The following is a 16,675-nucleotide window of genomic DNA, read 5'->3' as shown; positions in this document are numbered from 1 at the left end:
GCAGTTTCCCTTGGGTAAAGTGTCAAGCAGGATTAAATATACATAATAAACAAGCACCATGAGGAAGCCGCCCTGTTGGGTTAGGTCTGTGTTTCAATGTTCATTGTGTACCCTTCTTTGTGCAAGTCGATTGCACGGTTTTGTCTGACTTCAAAAGCACAAGGTCACAAGACAAACATCGTTACATTCCCATGGATGATTTATCTACGGCACAATTTCGAATACGGAACAATCCTTCTTTATTGCTATTTCCTTCCTCTCGCACAAACGACCTTCGATCCCAGCCCCCAACCCTCTGGACCTCAACGCTAACATGAGAGATGACAGGACGTCCCTAACCACGTTCACGACCGCCCCTCCCCGCCCGTGAAGCTCATACTTGGAAGTGATAACCTGATTTCTTGTTTGCTTCCGACACCAGCTCGACCCACGATTACCCTGTAGCTGTGTTTCCTAGTCAGTGTCTTACCTGACACCTTACACCTCCTTCCCCTTAAACAAGGTGGGTGTGTGGTGGGGTTTCCCCCCCTTAGGAAGCAGAAGACTGTAGGGATGTGTATCTGAAGCGTGTAGAGAAAGAGTCACACACAGCGATGAACTCAAACGATATTTAAAAAAATCAAACTGTTTGTGGAGACGGAATGATGCACCCCACATGCAGACAAATTTCTTAAAAAGCCACTTAAAATTTTCTAAAAACAGTTAGCCTTGCATCTTGGAAGTCAAACAAAACTCTGTTTTAGCAAAGGGCTTACTGCTGGCGCGTACAGCAAAGGCCGATGAAGACATCGCCTACGGCACAACGAAGAGAGACTAAGGTTTGCCCAGCAACAATCTTGGTCATGCATTTCTAGCAACGAGAGCCACTGCAGGGTCCTACTGGGGCAGTTACAAGAGAAACCACACTTGGACAGTGGATACCTCTTCTGGGCTGGACACCGAGGGGCCAACTCGATCGAGGAGCGCACAGATGAGACGCGGACACCGGAAGGCGTGTGAGGCGGCGGCGAGACGGAGATCAGAAACGCATCATCCACGGCAGGAGGAGCGCAGACAGCCGGGGCTTCTCGCAGGAAAGCTCTCGCCGGCGCTCTGCGAGGGCTCCCGGCCGCTCAGGACGGGTCCCTGCAGGTTCTGCTCGCGCCGGGCGGGGAGCCGCACACAGCCGGCCGAGGGGACGGTCTCCTCTGCGAGTCTCTTCCCTTCAAGCTGCTCGGGACAGTCTGTGCACTCGGGACGACGGCCATCGGAGGGAGGCGGCGCCACCGGGTGCGAACCGTCACGGAAGAGCTGTCCTGTCCATGCCAAGGACCGGGAGGGGTGACGTGAACAAAAATGATGAAGGACAAGGAACTCTGGCGGCTCAGGAACGGCGGCCCTCTCCGCCTGCCTGCCCTGGTGCGCGCTCCGTGGCGCGGCCCGCCCCGCACAGACCGGTCACCGTCGCCCCCGCGGCCAAGGGGAAGTAGTGCACGTTCAGCCTCCGACTCCTCCCCATCTCTGACGTGGCAGTAACTTCGCTTGCTGGTCTCTGGTTCTAGAAGACACAGGTAGACCGGGCTACAGGCAATCCGGGATTGCTCGTGTCGGCAGAGTGGGTGGGAGACAATCTCGCTTTGTCTACAGTACAGTGAGGGACACCATGCAAGTGACAGGTTCTGCATTTTAAACTTTAAAATCTCCTTTGTTCATTAGTGAATTTATATTTCATATATATATATTTGTTGTGATACTATCCACGCAAGATAATACAACACTTTTTTTATATTAGCAAACATTACAAGACTTTAATGTTCTTGAATGTTTTTCTCTTTTATACTTCTAAAGAGATCAAAATAAATTAAACGTTTTGTACATAATTACATGTGAAGTTAACTTATTTTATCTTTTCAGTTTAGTACAAAGATATCTGCAAGATAGTTGCCGAAATACACCTTATTTATAATTTCTTCTCACTCTATGCTAACTTCAAAGGCCGTATGTTAGCCTTTGTCTCTCCAGCACACTTCTGACAGAGAAAGCTGCTAAAATCTAATTGGAAGGTGCTATTTGGAAGGTTTTCTCGTACCTCAACAAACTTTCCTAAAAGGATGAAATCTAGCAATGGCTTAAATTAGTAACAAGGTCCATGTCATTAAGATTTTATGACACATTAAACAGAGAAAACAATTCTTTGTCACACTACATAAATTGTTTAAAAGAACCCATCTGGAGGGCAGAATATTTTTTTAATTGCTATTTTGGCTTAACAAAATACCACATTTACGAAGAAAGCACTTATTATTCAATAATTAAAAAAAAAAAAGAAAAGAAAGTTTTTGAAATGGGTTTTTCCAACAAACCGAAGGCAGTAATCCAAAGTCCTTCTGAGCAAGCTTCAGTGGTAAACGCACATTCCACATCTCACCCCCATGCCAATCAGGACTGCTGCGGAAAGTCTCACCACCGCGCCAACAAGGCTCCATTCCGGCGAATGTCGCCCCCGTGCCGGCAAACTTTAGTGACACTGAGAGAAACGGTTACTTCCCTAGGAGAGTCTGCGGGGCCAGAGATGACGCTACATGTTGTAGGCCACGTAGATGGGATCCAGCTGGTCGGCCAAAAACCCGTCGCGCAGGTGCATCCGCTGCTTCTCTCCCCGGGAGTTGATGGGGATGACGCCGATGTCCACCACGACCACGACCCCCACCACCAGGTAGTGCTCCTCCAGGACCACGTTGGTCACCAAGGGCACCAGGTCCAAGGCTTCCTGCTCTGACCCATCAAGCTCAACCACGACCACCAACAAATTAGTCCAGGTGAACACCGCGCTGCAAGACAGAGAAAACCGTCGCTAGGCTGTGAGGCGTTTCCGTGACAACTGTGTTTGCTTCCCGAGAAGGCCCACCCGGTTCTTTCCTGACCTGCCCGCGCACTGACGGTCTCTCTGAGCCCGTGGCCCTTAGCTCGCTAAGTGGCCGCACTCACTCCCGTGGGCAGCGTTTCCTGACGGCCGGTGCTCACGGCGGCTGCCGTGCACGCAGGGGATCTCCGTGCCGGCAGCACCCTGACAGCTGTGGCCGTGGGACACGGGGTGCCAGGGCACCCCAGATGCCCCAGCACGTGCGCATGGGGCCCGTCAGGTGCCGTCCTGTCCTCGGGCGTGGTCAGTGGAGAGCGGGCACAGGCTGCAGAGCAGCCAGGGCTTTGGGGCCCGTCCTGACCTCCCTCTGCCACAGCAGGAGGAGGACGTCACGGGAGGGAGAGAAACACGGACCGCCGCCAGCTCTGTGTTCGGCTGACCATGGGCCCCGGTCGCGCTGGGGCAGACACCGCAGCGGTCAGCTGCAGACGGGGCGGGGGGGGGGGGCGCCCAGCAACGGACAGCCGCAGCACTCGGTCTGGGAGGGGTGTCCGGCAGTGGGAGGGGAACCGTGCGGGCGGAAGTTCCTCCAGAAGGTCAGCGACTCACCCAGAAGCCCTTTGTTTGGGATCTTTCAGTGGAGGGCGGCCCGGACGATTGGGTCTGGCCAGTGTGTGGGAGCCTAAGCCACCTGCGGTTTCTAGGCTGGTCTGTAAACGGGTGGTTACAGGGCCTTAGTAGGCGATGCTCCTGGAGCCCTCGGTCTATGGGCTGGTGGGGGCAGGGGAGGCCTGTCGGCGGCCGGGCTCCGGTGGCCTGCGCTGGGCCGCGGGCGAGAAGGGTCCAGGGGGCAGCAAGTGTTTGGGAAACGCACTACTGTTCCCTACGACCGTATGGGTAGGTCTGTCAGAAAAACACGCCCGTTTTGTTCAGTGTGACCCACACACACGTCAGCGTGGCGGGGAAGTACTGGAGAACGGGTCCCCCAGGCGACTGCTTCTGCTGTTGGCCATGACGCGTGCAGCTCAGCAACGGTCCTGCCAAGGTCCATTCCCAGCATGTGCTGGTGCCGCGTTCCCGGACTAGGGCCCTTTATGACACTAAAATATTGCTCTGTGTGGCCCAAGTGAGCCCACACTGAGTTTGGGACATCACAGATTTTATACCAGAGCAGCCACCTGGGGTATAATTTTATTACAGCGTCTGACGCTTTCGACACAGCATCAAGAATCGGGTTTCTGCATTTGATGGAGGGGGTTTGCCAGGGAGCTACGGGCCGGGCGGGCGTCGTCCCCCGAGGGCCAGAGATGGCCGACCCTGGACACGACGGATGAGAAGGGGCGATCTGGCCTGGGTGAGGTCGGCTGGCCCGCGCCTCCATGAAACCGGCCCACGGAGGGACGCAGCGTCCGCCCTCGCCCTGGAGCGAGTCACTGGGGGTGCGCGGGAGGGGAGCCCGGGTGGGGCAGGGGGGCGAGAAGGAGCAAGGGCAACAGGCTCAGCCGCGCGGGCTCCGACGGACGGGCCCGCGGGACGGGACTGTGGCGCGCTTGTTGAGGCAAGGTGAGTGCGACGCCCCGCACGCATCAGCTCGTGGGCCACGGGGCAGGAGGCCGCGGCAGGGCTTAGAACACACCCCAGGGGGCGGCTGGGAGCCCCCGTCACAGACCCCGAAGGTGGAAACAGCCCTTTGCCACCAGAGGGAAATGCTTGGGGCAGGTAGAACAAGTGTGGGAGGCGGTCGCTGGCGCGTTGAGCTAGCGGCGCGGAGACAGAGCGAGCCCTGCGCTGTCCCTGCGCGCCTGTGTCTCCAGGAGTCCTGGCTCCGTCCACATTCATGTGCACAGGCGGCTCCTGTAGCCCCGGGGGGAGAGGACAGTGCCTCGTCGGAAGCACGGGGCCGCGCGTGGGGTCGCCAGCGCACTGTCTCTTCCACGCGTTTGAGCTGCCGTCAACAGATACCCCCCCGTTATCAGCTCCCCAGGGGCAGTGAAGAACTCAGGCTCCTGTCCCCACCAGGAGGGACTGCTCGGGGGACATTCTGGCATGTGGCTCCCTTGGCAGCTGAGCCCGAGAGCACATGGGTCCCGGCAGCTCTGGGGTCGAGCAGACCAGTGAACCTACAGCAGAGGGCACGGAGTCGCTCTGCACCAGTGTCCTTCACCAGGGCCACCGTGCATGGGCCGTGAGGGCCCGCGAGGCCCCCAGGCCAGCCCCATGCAGCAGGAGGCAGGAAGCCATGCTCTGGGACGGCGAGCCCCACGTGCCCGAGGGCCCTGCCTGCCTGGTCACTGGCCTGTGGTTGTACTCGGGCGGGTCCCCTTCTCCACACCTCAGCCTTCTCCTGTGGGAACCGGTCACAGCTCCCAGGGGGACAGGCGTCCATGGGGTGCGCCCATTTCAGGGCCCGCTTGTGTGTGCACATCCGTCTGGCTCTCGGAAACAAAACTCAAATAGCGACCACCTGGCCTCCTGGGCCTTGCCCCGCAGGGGTTAGTACCGTGTCTTCCAGGGACGCATGGGACACGGCCTGCGGGCCAACAGCGCTCCCTTCCGGCCGAGCTCTTAATCCCAGAGCTAGTGGAGCACAAACCCTGCTTGCCCGCACGGGGCCCTGGGACGCCCACCGCGCCCGCCGCACTCACCACTCCGTGACGCTCTTGTGGGCTCGGATGACTGAGGTCTCGATGTCGATCGGGTGGTACCGCATGCCCCGCAGCTCCATGGCCTCGTCCAGCGCGCCCACCACGTACAGGGCGTCGTGGCGCTCTGCGGGGGTGGGGAACGTGTGTGAGTCTCCGCACCACGCAGCTGCGTCGTGAGGACTGAAGGTTCAACCACCCGAGTCAGACACAGCGGCTGAGGAACGGGGCTGCTGAGCGCAGGCTGCTCGTCCCTTTCTCTCATGGGTCTGGGCCACCGGGACCACCGGGGTCCCCGGGACACCAGCCTGGCCAGCCGTGCACCTTGGCACCACGGGGCCCTGTGCGCATCCAGCCCCAATTCTGCACACCAGGACACTGTCTCCTACTCCTCTGGGCCCCTCCGCCCCTTGGGTGCCGGCAGGCACCGCACTCTCCCAGAGCCGCAGGTCAGCACGCAGCACGGCCTGAACCAAAGCCCCCGTGCCCTCGGACGGCGTCCCATGAGGTCGGAGCTGCTAGAAACCCGGCTCCGAGTGGGACGAGTGCGCAGTCTCTGGTAACGTCCACGAACAGAGACCCCTTCGCTCACGCAATCCCTCATGCAAACCTTGGACAACGACAATGGGACGTCGGTCCATCTTCCCTTAAAGCTAAGCAGACCCCTTCATCTTTAGGGTAGTAGGTGTATCGGGAAGAGTCTGAAGACGTGATTGGCAGACAGGAGACCGGGAACCCAGGTCGGATGAGACGGAGACGTTGATTTGCCGTTTTCTACTACTGCGGCAGGTGTCCCACCTTTGGGGGGTCCCCGAAGTGAGGAAACCGCAGCAGTGCTGTCCCAGAGCCCCCGAGTCTGGCAGGAGGGGGCCAGTCCCACCTCCTGGGGGTCCGGATCGCCACGGCCCGGACTCGCTTGGGACGTCACAGGAATCCCAGAGACCGCGCTCAAATAAAACACTCTATGATTTTCCCCAATTGCTGATGTGATGCCAAAATATTTTTGTGTTTTCCCCTAAATACACGCCAGTTCGGCCAGGTTCAAGCCCTGCGGACCGCAGCGGCGCTGGCAGCTCAGGCGTCCCCAGCGCGGAGGCCTGTGCACCTTCCAGAACTCAGCACCAGCCCCATTCGGGGGAGGGGGCAGCAGCCTCCACCCGCCTGCCCAAGGCCTGAGTGCCCCCCTACCTCCCTTTCCTGACAAGCCAGGCCCGGGACAGCCCCCGCGGCCGCTGTCCAGCCTGGGTCCCGGGCGGCCCTCAGTGGGACGGGGCGGCTGCCCGGTGGGCGAGGGGTCTGTCTGCTGCATGGGGCAGCGTCCTGGCTCCTGTCCCTGGTTTAAACCTGTCCTTGGCTCCGGGACAGCGCAGAGTCTGGGACACGTGACTTCAGCGTGTGGACTCACGCTGGCCCTCCGCTCCTTCCGCTCGGCTGCATTCCCGCTGCTGGGCAGCACACAGCGTACTCTTGGGGCTGCGGCCCGGCCTCTCCACTCACCGCCCGGGGTCTTACCTCCGTTTGCATCCGTGAGCTCCGTCCTCCGCAGGAACCCCAAGTAGCCCGTCCGCGCCCAGACCGTCTGCGTGTCTCCAAAACTTAACCTTGAGTTGAAGTGGTCTGACTGGAGGGACTCGTCTCCGTAAATGGTGAAGTAGCCACTGGCGTTGTGGGCGCTGTGAACCCAGATCTGTGAAGGAAGCGACAGAGCCGGGGCTCGCCTGGGGGCTCGCCCGGGGGGTCTGCAGGAGCCTGACGCGGACGCCACCGCTTCTCCTGGACAAGAGCCACTAATCAAACAGTGACGCTGTCCGCCTCGCGAGGAGCCCGTGAAAACGCCTGGAGGGTTTTAAAGTGAGCGCATCAAATGTGTCTGCCACCGGGCCCCCGCTGCCTCCCGGGCGCCTGCATCAGCAGGGACAGAAGCGACACGGCCCACGGGCAGACCGAACCCCGCCCGGCTGTCCTGCGCACAGTCTTCTCAGTAAGACACAGCCCCGGGCGGAAAGCAACAGCGAGGGGCTCGCTCAGGCGCCCAGGGCAGCGCGCCGTCCTCCTGTCTCATCGGGGAAAGCGTCCCCGAATGAGGCTCCTGTGTAGTTCCGTCACCTCCGCTCTGATCTCGCCTGTGACCGAGAACGTGCAGTGAGGGCCCAAGCCCAGCCTCAGAGAAACGAGGCTGGGCCGCGCCCGACACTCACACCGCCCTTTATACACAGGCGCCGGCCTCCGGGAGAGGCGTCCCCTGAAGGGTCCCGAGCCACGAGGTCACCGGAGTGTCCCGTGCACAGTGGAGCGACCGGACCCTTGTCTGCGTGACGGGGCAGTGACCAGTCCCCCAGCACATCATGGCCTCCCGTCGCCGCACTCCCCGAGCCGCACTGTCCACTCCCCGTCCTCACTCACCCCTGCGCACCTCCTGCCCTCCGCCAACCGCCAGCTGGCTCCCTGTCTGCTGAGCGCTGGGGTTTCTCATGGGGCGTCAGCGCCTACGGGGCAGGTCTGGAGGGACGGAGGGAAGGCCAACCACACAGGGCCGGTGACCCCGCAGCCGGGAGAGGGGCGGCCCGGGGCACACGGAGGGCTCGGCCTCGGAGAGAGCGGGAGGGAAGGAGGGGTGTTTGCACCGTCCGCGCGGCCCCTCCGTCCTCCATGGCTGGCCGCGCTGGGCGGGCGGCGGGTCGGGGACGGCGGGTCGGCCGGGAAAGGTCTCGTGGTGAACGTGAGCGACGGAAGCGCTTCCGACCACGGAAAACACCCGTCGTTCCGAACCCGCTTGCTTCGGAAACGGAAACTCTAGGACTCTAGGCCGTGGCCGTGGGCTCCGTGCGCACTGCTCCATCCCCTCCGACGAATTCTCGGCAGCGCCGGCCGGGCCACGGGAAACGCGAGCCTCGACGTGAGCAACCTCAGCCCACGCTGTCTCCTCCTCCCCAGCTCTTCCAAGAGAAGATCCACTCTCGAACCTCAACTTGCACAACCCCTTGAAGCAGTAAAGCTCATTTCCCGTCACTTCCCGGCCAGTCCGATCACACGCACGGTGGCTTAGCGGGGGGGAGGGGTTTGCTGGTGTCGGCAGGGCCGGAAGCGGAGAGCCGGAGGGCAGACCCGCTCATCCGCACACCCCACATCTCACCGGGGGGCCCATGTCCTGCCTCCCCGGGGGACACCCCGTGGCTCACTTCTCCCGGGGGCACCTCGTAACTCACCTCACCCAGGTGGGAGTCACCCAACGGTCCTTTTGTTTCTGGATTCGCAATTATGATCCGAACCCCTGGAAGGATCTATGTGGGAAAGGACATTCTGGTCAGTGGACACAGAGGTACGGGCTGTGCACCAGCTGACCTTGACCTTGTCTTCAGGGTTAGAAAGTACTATGGCCTTCAATCAAAATCCCGTACCGCAGCATGACGTAATCACCACGCGGCCATTGCGTCTTACCGCATTTGTTACTACGGTGACGGAGCCTGTGTTAATGTGACCTTAAAATCAAGCATCTGAATGAAAACAGGACAAACGGTGTGACTCAGCTCGCAGGACCTCGGCAGGCCTCTCGGTGGACTCTCCACTTACACTCAACACTGCGTGACGTCAGGGGACGCCAGCGTGGAGGCAGGCCTGCGGCCGGCCCGGAGGCAACCACGTCACGGGTCAGGTTCTCAGAGACCCATGTGCCCTGAAAGTGCAGGAGGGTGCGGCGCAGCGCCACGGAGGGACGGTGGCAGAGCGGGCGCGTCCCGCGTGTTCTGACCTGAAGGCCCGTCCTGCTCTCACTCTCGGTCACGCTTCAACACCCTCCGGCACTCAGGGTCTGGTGTCCGAATGTTCGTGTCAAGCATTTCCTTCTCAGCGGAAGTTTGGAAACATTTCAAATTTCACTAAAACCACATGCATACGGCAGCACAAGCTGGTTCTGCCAATTTAGAGACTGCCCGTGTGCAGCTAACGGGAGACACTGAGATCGGCAAAACGTCGGTGGTGAGCGTCCTGTCCTGTCCCGTTCCTGTCCCTTCCGTCTGACGTGGGACATGACAGCTCTGGCCCCTTCGTCCCGCTAACGGCTGGCTTAGGGCGGGCAAGCCCGGCATCCTCCCCTTGGAACCAGCTTCGTCCTGAGAACTCTCAGTGGAGCTCATGTAGACGAAGATTATAAAAGGTCCAGAAGCGACATAAGGCGCTCCTGGAATTACGCCAGATGGAGGACAGTCCGGACACCGGGGCCAAAACCAGGAAAAGGTCTTCACTTACCAAAAATACAGGTCTTGCCCTCTAACCCACATAAAAAACACACCCACTGTGACAGGAAATACACTGTCCCCTGACCGCCCCTTTTCGTTCACTTCCACGGCAATCGGTCCTGGCTTTTTTCCCCCAGGCCCAGAACACTCAGAACTAATGCTGCGTTTCCAACTGTCCTTCAGCCAGTGTGACTGTGTGACCCGATTCTGGCCAGGGGTATCAAAGTGGGTGTGAGGCGGCTTAGGAGCCTTGCTGAGCTCTGGACCTGCAGTTTCCTTTTCCTGCTGCTTCTGCTGCTGCTGGAATGTGCAAGTGATGGCTGGAGCTGCAGCAGCCACTTCCAACCCTGAGGCACCCTTGGGAACGGAATCCGTGCAAACTCGAGTAAGACAGAAGGGGGCAGGGACTCTGGAGTTTTCATGATTTCTTTTACGTGAGAGAAAAAAAAAATCACCTAACTTGTTTAAAACACTGTTGTTGGAGTTTCTGGACTCATGGCCAAACCCAGTTCTGAAATATTACATTTAAGAAAGCTTTTTGGAGAAAATGTTCTATAAGATGGATTTCTTGAAATGTCAAAGCCCACACATGCTGAGCCTGAGACTTCTGCAGAAATACATCTTTCTTCCGTCAGCACTTACTTTTCCCGATTCCATGAGGGGCAGGCTGTGAGGAGAGCCTCTTTCCACCAAGCGGACTCTGCAAACAGAGAGAGAAGGTGTGATGATGTGTGTGCCGGGAGCCGACGACGCCCGTCCTCCAGTCGGCACCTGCTCGGGGCCGGGCAGGGGAACGTTTGCTCGGCTGGCGAGCACCGTCCAACGCAAAGACAGCTCAGAAACCAAAGAAGAAGTGGTCCAGCAGCACACGGCTGCTGGGCTCTGGTGGGGAGACGGAGACACGGCACAGGCCACAGAGACAGAGGCCGCGCCCCAGCCACCAAGTCTGCACAACAGCTGGGAAAATGACTCTGCACCCAGAGGACGCAGGACTGAGCGCAGCACTTGCAGACAAGGACAGGGCAACGTCACGCCGCTGCGCTGAACCCAGGCCGGCTGTGGGGACTGCGCTGCCCAGGGCTGAGGCGACAGGAGGCCCCGGTCGGTGACTGCAGGAGTCTGACGCCAGAGTGTCTGGGCCCCAGGGGGAACAGGACCGGCCAACTCAGAGAGCAAAGACGTCTTTCAGAAAGGAAACTCTTTTCCATTAAAACAATACTTAATGGCGATTTAGTCTAAAGAACTGTGGGCGGGGGCGCCTGGGTGGCTCAGTGGGTTAAGCCTCTGCCTTCAGCTCAGGTCATGATCTCAGGTCCTGGGATCGAGCCCCGCATCGGGCTCCCTGCTCGGTGAGGAGCCTGCTTCCTCCTGTCTCTGCCTGCTGCTCCCCCTGCTCATGCTCTCTCTCGAACAAGTAAGAAAATCTTAAAAACAACAACAAAGAACCACAGACAACGCTGGTGCGACCCCAGCCCGAGCTGGCTAAACCCTTCCCACCGTTTTCTTAAGCGCCTGGTCCCTCTCTGCCCCCGTCCGGCGGGCTGCGACGCTGCTCACTCGTCTGCAGGGCAGTTGTTCTTGCGGGAGAGGGAGGCACAGCAGAACGTGGCCAGACACTGCGGAGCGGAGTTGGGGGCACAGAGCGCGGGGATGTCGTGTGTCTCCACGCCACGGAGAAGGGGGGCTCGGCACGCCTGCCCCTGCCCCCGCACCATCCGGGAGACCCTCCTCCTAACTCGCAAGTACCCCAGAGACAGAGGGGGACGGGGGAGAGGCACCGGGGCACCGCAGGAGGAAACCTGGTGGCAGTGGGCAGGCCGGGTGTGGTGCCTTCTGCTGCCGCAGGCGGAAGGAGCCGGCGTGGGGTGAGTGGTGCTGAGTCGTGGGGCTGGGGGCAGGAAGGAGGGTGGACACCTTCTCTTCGGCAGCCCTGGGGAGGGGAGCGAGGGCCAGGCCGGAGCCAGCAGTGACCCGGTGAGGCGGAAGACTCAGTATTCCAATTTGGGATCTGACGGGAACCGCTCAGATCTCTGGTGTTTGTCTTAGGGGAGACCTTGACGCTGACAGTGGGAGATGAGGAGTCATCCGAGAAAACCAGCCTGGACCTCAGGCACGGTTCTGGAATACGCCGTCAGGCCAGTGACATTACCGTCCAAAGCTAGCGCCGGGTGCAGTCATCTAGAACTGCGGGACACAGACCCTTCTCCGGCCCAGGTAGGCCGCGCCAGGACTCAGGGCTGCCTTCGCAACAGCACTGACGGCCCGGGGGCTGGCCTCGCTGCAGCGCACAGCAGACAGACGCGCCGCTCTCATGGGGTCTGGAGTCCGGGCCTCGGTGCCGAGCGAGCGCCAGGTGACGTGGGCGCGCCTGTGTCCGGCAGCTCGCTGCCCAACAGTGGCATCTGGACAGCGGTAGTTTGTTGCACATGGAGAAAGAAAGCTACGGGGCCAACAGACGCACCCCAGTCTCTGCGGGAGCAGGGCTGCTGTCCGGGGACAAAGCTGGCCATACCCAGGGCAGGTGCCCCCCAAGGCCCGGAGTCAGGCTGGGGAACACGGCTCTGACCCAAAGAGGAGGGCCGTCTCAGACACACGTCTGCTCTGCCCCTGGGCACGCACAGCCATCGCTGCTTCAGGCCGTCGGAAAGCCCTGCCGGGCACTTTGGACGGCCGCAGCAGCTCTGCCCACTGCATCAGGACCGTGAGGACGTGGGAGAGGACATCCTGGTGTCAAGGGTGGAACCAGAACACGAAGGGCAAAGTCCCCGGACTGGCCTCGGGGGCTCAGGACCTGCTCCCCGTCCCTGCAGGCTTCTACCCGGGCCTGGGCCTGGCCAGTCGGAGGGGACAGCACCAGGGCAGGCTCTCCTCCCGCGAGCGGGGCTCCTGGCCGCACACACACGTCAGCCTCCTCTGCCCTCGTCCTGCTCGAAGGGACTACTTGTGCCCCGTCCTTCCCTGTCTGATGCGAAAGGAGGGACCTCGTCCCACACGTGGAGTCAGAGGCTCTTTCGCAAGAGTTTCTCTTCCAGCCAGTATGGAAACGGCGTTCTGTGTCCGGGTCCCGTGGGAGCAGGGCCAGGGTGCCGGCATCGCTCACGAACCAGCCATTAATGCACATAAGACGGCCCTCCGTCCACATGGGAGGGGGGACATCCAGAGACAGAGGACCAAACCCAACCCAGCCCCGCCGGGACCAGCAGGCAGCGCCGCCTCCTGAACGTGCTGGGACCTGCGTGTGCAACACGCGTGGGAAGGGACGGTTTTCTGCGCACGCAGAGATGAAGGCAGACCCGCGGCGAGCTAGGAGGGCGGCCTGTGTGGGTGCAGCCCAGCTCGGTCTCCGGCCCCCTCGGCGCGGGAGGGCGCCGCTCACGGGGCCGGCTGGCGTCGGGTCGGAGGAGCCCCGCGTGCCTGTGGGCCCCCGCCTGCTGCCCATGGCTGTGGGGCCGCCGTGGGCACTGCCTCTCCCAGGGGTCTGGAAGGTGACAGCCGCACAGCAGACACGCGAGGGGCTGTGTGGACAGGCTGTCTACCAGCAAGCGGCCTGGCTCCCTCCACAGGGACGCAGGCGGAGAAAGTGGTCCTGTCTCCCGAGAGAGCCCAGACCGAGCCCACAGCGGAGACCCTCTCGGGGGGACTCTGACGGACGCGGCAGAATCTCCGGGCGCGACGCAGCCGACCGACCCGCCGGCCCGGGGACGCGGATGTCCTGCCGGTGCCCTTGCTGCCCCCACGGCCGTCCCTGCGCACCGAGCCGGCTCCCGGAGGGGCGCGAGCCCCTTTCCCAACCAACGCGGGTTCTCAGCAGCTCACGAGCTCGCTCGGGGCACTGGTCGCTCACGTCCCCTCTAACCTGGCCGGGCCGCGGGAGGGGAGGAGCCCTGCTCTTCGCTGACCTTCCCAAGCTCAAGAACAAAGCCGGGGCTCCCCAAAACACGGTTTCCTGTCTAGTCTTTCTTAACGATGCGACGCTCAGGCTTTCACCCGAAGAGATTATAAGGAAGACGGTGAACGTGGGGCCGACTTATGATCCCGACGAAACCCCACCTTGTGCTCTGAACTGGGACCGTTTTGGCCCTGACCTGAGCTCTGCCCTGCCAGGCTGCAGCTGTCCGCGTGACACAGGGTTGCTGCAGCAAGACGTCCGCTTGCAATGGGTCCTCCTCAGGACCTCCTCCGGCCTCGGGGGGTGCACTGGGGGGGCCGCCACAGCCTCACGAGTTCCCCCACACTTGCCCCCTCCTCACCTGCCATGGGTCTGTGGACCACGACTCCTGCCCCGGGCCAGGCCCACCAACGCTGCCCCACGCAGCTGGCCACCTGCAGACCAACCGCGACATCACACCACCTGCCCCGGGGCTGCCAGGAGCGTCGGACAGGGTCCCCGTTCCTGCCCGTCACGCTGCTGCCCAGCTCGGGTTGCCTGGTGGCCGCCGTGACCTGGAAAGCGAGCACCGTCTGCACCTTCAATCGCCACAGCCCGTTCGGCTACGGCCGGCGCAGAGGAGGGACAGGACCCAACGTCGTCGCCGGGGAAGACGAGTGGCTCTGCGCCTGCCCCCCGTGCCGTGGACGAGCTACCAGAAACCCCAGGGCTTTCACAGAACATCCTTCCAGCGTCTGAAGCAGCTACGAGACCGAACGGAACATAATGACACCCTCGGCACGAGAAGTTTTTTAAAGTTCCAGAAGACGGCGGGTGGGAGGGGTCCCTAACGATGGGGGGCGGGTGCTCCGGGACGTGGGGCCCCGCTGCTGGGGCCGTGGCCGAGTCTGGTCCTCAGCCTCCCGGAGGCCGAGGCGGAGGGAGGAACAGGAGACCCGTTTTCCTGTGCGGGTTTGGCTGGTCAATAGCCTGCGGCAGCCTGTGCGGATGGTGAAGTGCATCCGAGGACGGGGATGCCGCGGGTATGACCGCGGCAGGGGCGACGCCGCGGCACACACCAAAGGCCGTGGTGCTCTAAGGGAAGCTCAGCCCCCGGGTCAGCCCCTGATGACAGCAGAGGGTTCCAGCCCCCCCGCAGCCTGGGGGTCCCGGAAGCCCCAACCCGGCAGAAGTCACCCCAAAACGAGGGACAGCGGGCAGAACAGAGGAGCACACTTACAGCCTAGAGCCACCGTCCGGAGTACCTACGTGTGACCGCGGCCTCTCCTCCCGCAAAACCACGAGCCTGACGTGCTCCTGCCCCGGCAGCCCTCCTGACGTCCGGATTGTGCTCGTCTCCCCTCAGGCTGAGGGAGCCCTGCGGCCTCTGCTCCCTGCTGCTGTCTGTCTGTGCACCCTCGACGGGGCGTGGGTCCGGCCCTGTGTCCATTCCTAAGGGTTTGAGCAAACTCATTCAAAGTAAATTTAGGGAAAATGTCTGTTTTTCAGACATCTAGGCTTTTCCTTTTAACTAGTAGCATTTATTTTGGGGATAGTTCTATTTTATTTTTTAAGATTTTGTTTATTTGAGACCATGAACGAGTGACGTGCACGTGAGTAGTGGGGAGTGGCAGAGGCAGAGGGAGAGGCAGGCTCCCCGCCGAGCAGGGAGCCCAAGAGGGGACTCGATCCCACAACCCCGGGATCATGACCTGAGCCGAAGGCAGAGGCTTCACCGACGGAGCCCCCAGGTGCCCCAGGCCAGTCTCAGATTCACAAAAAACCCGAATGCCCAGGGTGGCCCCGCCAGGCTCCCAGTGATAACCGCGGTCCTGGACACAGAGGTGCGCGCGGCAGGGAACGGACGTCCGCTCCCACTAAGGAACCAGCCGCATCGACACTCTTCTGTCACCTCGAGTGCATGAGTCATCGTATTTGCCAATGACGTTCTCCTGCACCCCACGGGGTATCCAGCTCCCACGTCTCTGTAGCCCTCCCGGGCCGGTGCAGCCACTCACAACTTCCATTTTAATGCCCGTGATAGCCGTGCAGAGCCGGGCGGGCTGGTCTGTGGGACCATCTGGTGTCTCTCCCGGGGGGGACGGAGGTTGTGCGTTTGGCGAGGAAGACCACGGAGGTGAAGCCCTTCTTACCACGTCCGGCTGAGGGCACGTTCTCAACACAACGTACCCCGCTGTGCTGGCCCGACCTCCCTCCCAAAAGAATGTCCATCAGGTGTCTCCCTTAGTGTGACCCCTGTCCCTGTCCACACCCCGATTGGGGGTGGCGGCGTCCTCCGAGGACGTCGAAGAGCCGATCCCTCTACGGAGACGTCCAGCGGAGCCCGTGCCGGGCGCACAGGGCAGTGTGGAGTGCCCGCAGGGTGTTCCGGTGTTTGCTTCTACCTACCCTGTTCCCTTCTATGTGGGTCCGCGTATGCCCCAGACAGCGGGCGTTGGGTCTGCTACCTCCCAGCCGACGGTCCCACTAGGGCACACCTCCCTTCCCTTCCTGAGAACAGAAAGGCCTGCAGAACAGTGTCTGGACTTGATACGTTATGAGCGTCATTTCCTGGAAATGTCCCTGAAAGTAATTTCAAGATCATAGAAAACTTGCAAAAATGAAAGGCGTACAAAGAACCTTCCATCATCCCTTCGTCAGGGTCACCTGTTGCTACCATTTTATCCCGTTCGCTTAATCACGTTTGCTCTCTGCCCTGGTCCCCGACACACACACACACACACACACACACACACACACACAGAGGTGTGTGTGTCTTTCTGAAGGCGAGGGGGGGACGCCGCTTCCAATGGACCCTCTGCTGCTCAGTAGTCCATCACGTCCTCCGAGGGGGGCGACTCTCACACACAGTCACAGCACGACCGTCCGCAACAAGAGCGCCGATCGGAGCCCTGACCGCAGCCCCGTCCATCAGCCCAGCGCCGGCCGCGCGGCATCTCCCCATGCCGAGGACCCGCCGAGCACCAGGGCTTGCGGCTGGCTGTCCCGTGTCTTTAGCTTCCATTACTGGGGAACATTCCCAGAGCTTTTCTGTCTTTATGAAATCGGCGTCTAAACAAAAAATGCA

General features: G+C 61.0%; 1 protein-coding gene across 6 annotated transcripts in view; it reads right to left on the bottom strand.

Annotated features, from left to right (window-relative positions):
- Nucleotides 1-508: 508 nt before the first annotated feature.
- The window catches only part of DIP2C (disco interacting protein 2 homolog C), a 348,933-nt gene continuing 332,766 nt past the window's right edge, over nucleotides 509-16,675 (bottom strand). For 5 of the 6 annotated variants that reach the window (XM_032349895.1, XM_032349898.1, XM_032349897.1 and 2 more), the window contains 5 exons: nucleotides 10,362-10,419; nucleotides 8,691-8,765; nucleotides 6,997-7,171; nucleotides 5,488-5,611; nucleotides 2,558-2,810 (listed from right to left, as the gene is read on the bottom strand). In XM_032349895.1, the coding sequence (XP_032205786.1) occupies nucleotides 2,558-2,810; nucleotides 5,488-5,611; nucleotides 6,997-7,171; nucleotides 8,691-8,765; nucleotides 10,362-10,419 (685 nt within the window). Of the gene's footprint in view, nucleotides 2,811-5,487; nucleotides 5,612-6,996; nucleotides 7,172-8,690; nucleotides 8,766-10,361; nucleotides 10,420-16,675 lie in introns of all 6 variants that reach the window. The other variant, XM_032349894.1, reaches the window with a different exon arrangement.

Source organism: Mustela erminea, chromosome 6, assembly GCF_009829155.1.
Source record: "Mustela erminea isolate mMusErm1 chromosome 6, mMusErm1.Pri, whole genome shotgun sequence".
NCBI classification, from domain to species: domain Eukaryota; kingdom Metazoa; phylum Chordata; class Mammalia; order Carnivora; family Mustelidae; genus Mustela; species Mustela erminea.
This window is presented reverse-complemented; position numbering and strand designations above follow the sequence as displayed.